The 6,312-nt window shown below is 31.6% G+C and overlaps 1 protein-coding gene across 1 annotated transcript in view; it reads left to right on the top strand.

Annotated features, from left to right (window-relative positions):
* FOMMEDRAFT_161125 (alpha/beta-hydrolase) overlaps positions 1 to 3,540 on the top strand; it is a gene marked incomplete at both ends in the record, with an annotated part of 11,717 nt that extends 8,177 nt beyond the window's left edge. Inside the window, one exon of the mRNA XM_007270744.1 lies at positions 3,490 to 3,540. Coding sequence (XP_007270806.1) covers positions 3,490 to 3,540 — 51 coding nt within the window. The remainder of the gene's footprint in view (positions 1 to 3,489) is intronic.
* Positions 3,541 to 6,312: the final 2,772 nt, after the last annotated feature.

Consider the following 6,312-nt stretch of genomic DNA (forward strand, 5'->3'; position numbering starts at 1 on the left):
CAGCTATGAAAGACAAAATAAAACATAGAAATCATAATACATGGGAAATCACAAATCCACACAATAATATTAACATCATTAGAACACAATTTGTCTATAAAATAAAGCAATACACTGACAATAGTATAGAAAAATATAAAGCACAATTAGTAGTTCAAGGAAACTATCAGATTGACAGCCTTAACTATTGTACAGATGATTTATTTGCTCCTACTGCTAGACTATCTATAGTGTGATTAATATTAGTATGGGTGGCATCTAATAATTATGAAATACATTAGATAGATATAAAATCAGCATATCTGTATGGACAATTGACAGAAGACAAAGAAATATATGTTAAACCTCCTCCAGGTAACTTAATAGATGGATTACAGAATGGACAAATATTATGATTACAAAAAGCACTATACAGATTAAAACAAGCTGGTAGAAGATGGTATAAAACACTATCTAATATACTACTTAAATACAGATTAACAAAATCTGAACATGATAATGCTGTATTCTTTGTAAAGAAGAAAGAAATAACTGTAACCATATTATTTGTACATGTCAACAATATTACTATCACAGTAATGAATAATAATACTATTACAATGATAAAACAATCTATTGTATGTCATTTACAATATACAGATGGTGGTAAATTACACTGGCTACTTAGTATAGAGATTCAATGTGACAGAGAGCATAGATTCATCAGGATGTGTCAGACACATTATATTAATAGTATAATAGAATGTTACAAACTTACAAACAAACAAAGTGTACAAACACCTATACAGCCTGGTACACAATTAAAAACAGTATTGTAAACTGATAACAATAGAAAACAAATGTCTAATATACTATACATAAACATGGTTAGCACACTTAGATACATTACAGACTGTACATAGTCAGATATAGCATTTGTAACAAATTAGTTAGCTAAATACCTTAATGACCCTGGTATGGAGCATTATCTGGCACTTAAACATTGTTACATGTACTTAAAAACTATGAACAATGTCTGGCTCTAACTTGGCAGCACAAATCAATCAATATTGAACAGATATACAGACACAGACAGTATGATGCAAGAAGGGCATCATACAATATCAGGATATACATTTTACTTGAGTGATTCATTAGTTTTGTGGTCAAGTAAAAGACAAACACTAGTAGCAAATTCAATGTATGAAGCTGAATTAATAGCTCTTGCAAGAGGAACACAAGAAGCAATTGTACTTACTCATTTAGCTGAAGAGATTCTGCAGGTCTCTGATACACTAATTAATATCTATTATGATAACAATGCTGTTATACAAACAGTTACATTAGACAAACTCAAATATTCAGAATAAACAAAGCATTTAGATCATAAGAAAGATTTTATTAAATGCTACATTAAGTTAGAGTACATAAATGTAAAATACATACAGACAAACAATCAATGAGCAGATATATTAACTAAAGCACTACATGTACTACAAGTCAAACATCTTACCAGTTTACTCAGACTAGTAAGAGTTTGAAGGGGAGTATAATGAGATGATTAGTTCATCAACAGACAAACCACAAGATGATGACTTCATAATGTCTCAGTTAGAATACATACAATATAAGGATGAGAGACACTGAGTGATCAATCATCACCTCACCCCTTGTCTATGTGTGCTCCCCTTAAGTTTTCCCTCTTAACATATAGAGTATATAGAGTGAGCCTAAGAGTACAGGACTACCTAGAGTAGACAAGATCAAGACTACAGGACCAGTCTGATCTTGTACATGTATATATACTAAACTACACAAGAGTACTCAGGGAACAATGAGCCACAAAGAATAAAGAATGAGAGGGTCAAAGATAAGCAAACAAAGAATGAAGAGATAGACAAAGGATAAGAGACCTTAGAATGAACAAAGAATGAAGGGGTGGACAAAGGAAAGGAGTAATAAGGTAGAGAGGGGTAACAGTAAGAGTCACAAGGCAAATCAGTCTGAATTTAATCCATATACAGTACACCTGAGAGACAGAAGTCCTAAGTTCCAGTACAGAAGGGTGTATGTTGAGAGGGTAAGTACATGAGAGGCTTAGAGGGATCACACAAAGAGGGGGGACAGTAGACTTGGCTCTTGTGTTAGTATCATTGTCTGTAGATTAGGTAGCTATATATACTATGTAGGTATGTCTCAGATGTAGAATGTATGATAGAATGTATTCTATCATTGCTCATCATCACTCATAATGTAGTTTATATCATCTGAGACATACTCTTGTGTAGTCTCATCTTAACACTCCCCTTCAAACTCTTACTAGGTCTAGTAGACTTGTAAGATGTTTGCTTTACAGTATGTATTAATGTTTTAATCATTATAGCTGTATTATATGTTTGTTCATTTGTATCACATGTTTGTAAATTGATGTAGTGAATAATAATATTATTTGCATTATAGTAATACATTGTCTGTTCCATATACTGTCTGTTCCAAATGTCATCCACTTTGTGTTAAGTTTGTCCAATGTTATGTTAATTAAATATATTCAATTAGTATTCAACACACTGTGTTTTATGTCTCATTTACTAGTATAGCACAATGTATCTAGTATATAAGGGTGTACATATATGTGCATCTAATCAAGTGCTATTCCAATCTCCCTAACCTAACAGGTTATAAGCCTTACAGGCTTGTGAATAGTACTATCAACACAAACAACACTATAAACACAACCTCTACCTCAGACATCTACCCCCCCTCCTAGTACTAGTGCTCCACCTACAAACACAATGCCTCTGACAATAGTACAGTCTATGTTAACATTTGAGTCAACAAAGATTGATAATGATTAGCTTACTATGTTCTTTAAAGACATAAAGAAGCTTACAGGTACAAAGAACTATAAGATATAGTAACTACACATTACAAATGCACTAGCAGTAATACTGCTCAGTGACCATCTTACAAATGATCCCCCTAGTACAGATGCAGACAGTATACACACAGGGAAAATATTGTATCATTTCATAATAAAGACAATATCAGATACAGTGTATACTAATGTTACAATGTACAACACAATGAAAGACCTCATACAGGCACTAGCTGATCAATACAATGCACAAACCATGTTGACTCACACAGTCAATATATTAGTACTGTTTACAGCTAGAGGACACGTTTTACAGTTTGACAAGACACTAGACCAAATAGAGCAAGTCTATGTGTAACTGGTAGCTTACAGTAAAGTACCAGATAATAATACTTATGTCTCAGCAATAAATCTCACTACTCTAAGAGAGTACAAGTGGGTTGCAACAATGATCAATAGACAGAACACACATTACAATAGCCTACCTACAGTTACTACAGCTCAACATCAGGTGTTCACACTGGCAGAATTAATTCATAAATTATACAACACATTTACTGAGTAGCAAACACAGAACCACCAGAACAAACATAGTATGCTAAATAAAACACCAAATAATCATACTCTATCCCTAGGGCCTACACAAGGTCAAACAAGAGGACAAGGACACAGTAGAGGCAACATAAAGCCTTACAAGACAACAAAATGTTACAATTGTAACAAATACAGACATATGTCCAAAGAGTGCTACAGTCTAGTAACAGACACTATGAAGGAAGCATGAAACAAACAAACAAACACAATGATGAACACATCCACATTACAACAACTTACAGCTCAAACAATGAGCATTATACTAACAAACTATACAATGATAGAAAAGATTGACAAGATTCTCAATATCAGCTGTACAAAGTCCACTACAGAATCTACACTATTAGACATAAACATGCATGACAAACAGCCTGATAAGATGATTGACAAATTCCTTAACAACTATAACTCAGACATATGTATTAATACATGTTCTTACAGAACAACAAAACTTACATATTGTATTAACATACTTGATTCAGGTGCTAATATCCACACTACACCCTATCTCTTTCAATTAATGAATGTATGATATACAAACCCTATACACATTACAATTGCAAACAAAACAATAATCATACTTGGACAAAGTAGAGTAATGATAATTAAAATACAACAAGATGCAAACAACAAACACAGAACAAATGAAACAAATGTAAGTAGTATCATGCTACATAATGTATACTATTGTCCAAATCTAAACTTCACATTGATCAGTGAAGCACTATTATGTAAAGCAGGATATATGTTAATTAAATCAAATACTATGTGTAATATTTATTTCCCTACTAATACAAAGATTGGTGAAATACAAATGCAAAATAAACTATATATGATAGTATTGCATCATCATTACCAACAGAATGTTAACACAATAACAATTGTCAAACTACACAGACGAATGGGTTATACAAATTTCAAGTACTTACACAAACTCATACACAATCATCCTGAAATTATGCAACAAAAGGTTGTGGATGATAGAAATGCAAAGTGTAATGACTGTATACATAGGGTCCAGCACCTATACAAGCATACAGCAAATACAAATACATCCTTACAATTGTTGATGACACTACACAATGGGCAGATATGATACTCATGCATTTACTGAATACGTCAAATACACTATGAAACTATTTACACAATACAGTACAAAAGTAAAAACACTATAAAGTAATAATGATACTGTCTTCCTAAGTAATGACTTTACAGTATACATAGAAAGTCAAGGAACTATACAACAATTAATAGTACATAATACTCTACAACAAAACAGAGTTACAGAATGTATACACAAAACAATCTTTAACAGAGTACAAACGTGTCTATTAACATCTAAACTACCTACAAAATTATGGGTATATACTGCACAATACTAAACATTTATTCATAATCAAACACTATGTACTGTAATAAATTTTACAACACCATATTACAAACAGTTTAACAAACAATACACTATTGATAACATATGAGAATTCAGAGCATATTGTGTTATACAGAACGAAAATATGTACAAACTAGAGCCTAGAGGTAAATACACACAATAGTTAGGCAACAATAACAAAAGTAAAGGCCATATAACATGGTACAATAATAAAATAACAGTCAAACAAAACCTACAATTCATAGATGTACAATCATCTAGAATTGAAGGGGAGAATAATAATAATACAAATGGAACAAACAGAATAAACAGAACAAATAACAAGAATAATAATAATACAAACAGAACAAACAGAACAAACAGAACAAACAGAACAAATAATGATAATAATAATAAAACAAACAGAACAAACAGAACAAATAATAACAATAACAATAACAAGTTACAACAATCAACTTGTGAACAACAAGTAACAAAATATGCTAGAGGATTGAACTACAATGATAAAACAAACCTAGCAATATATCTTACAGAATTTAACAAATCACTCAACAAGATATACAACAATCCAACAATGTATTATAACACTATAACAAGCAAAGCCAAAGAGCATTGGATCAGAGCAATGAATGACAAAATAAACACACTACAATCATACAACACATAGGAATATACATACCCACCAATAGACACAAATATAATTGGAACATGATTTGTCTACAAACTCAAGAGGTTAGCTAACAGCAACATAGACAAATACAAAGCATGACTAGTAATACAGGGTTATGCCCAGAAAGACAGAATAGACTTCTATTCAGACAATTTATTTGCCCCAGTTATGAAATTGACAACAGTATGCTTATTATTAAGCTGGGCAGTATCTAAGGACTATAAAATACATTAAATCAATGTGAAGTCTGCATATCTTTACAGAGAGCTAAACAAAGACAAACATATTTATATGAGACCACCACCAGGTAAATTACTAAATGATATCAAACCTGGTCAAGTGCTAAAGCTAAATAAAGCACTATACAGACTAAAACAAGTAGGACAATGATGGTATAAGAAAATTACAGATATACTGTACAAAATAGGATTGCAACAAGCAAACTATGACAACACTGTATTCTATAAGAAAAGGCATAACAAAACAATATTAATCACATTCATACACATCAACAATATTACTATAATTGGTGAAAACGTTATCATAATAGGTGTATTCAAAGAAGTGTTAAAACAATACATTACATTTACAGATGGAAACAAAATACACTAGCTTCTAGGAATTGAAATCCAAAGAAATAGACAATGGAGAACAATCTGCATACAGTAAAGACACTATATCTAAAGCATAATACAATACTTTAAGCTTGAGAACAAAAAACTGCTACAAACTCCTATAATGCCTGGGACATACTTAACAAGTATGAATGATACAATTGACAACAAATGATTTATGCAGACAATA

This window comes from Fomitiporia mediterranea (genome assembly GCF_000271605.1).
Source record: "Fomitiporia mediterranea MF3/22 unplaced genomic scaffold FOMMEscaffold_14, whole genome shotgun sequence".
In the NCBI taxonomy this organism is placed as follows: domain Eukaryota; kingdom Fungi; phylum Basidiomycota; class Agaricomycetes; order Hymenochaetales; family Hymenochaetaceae; genus Fomitiporia; species Fomitiporia mediterranea.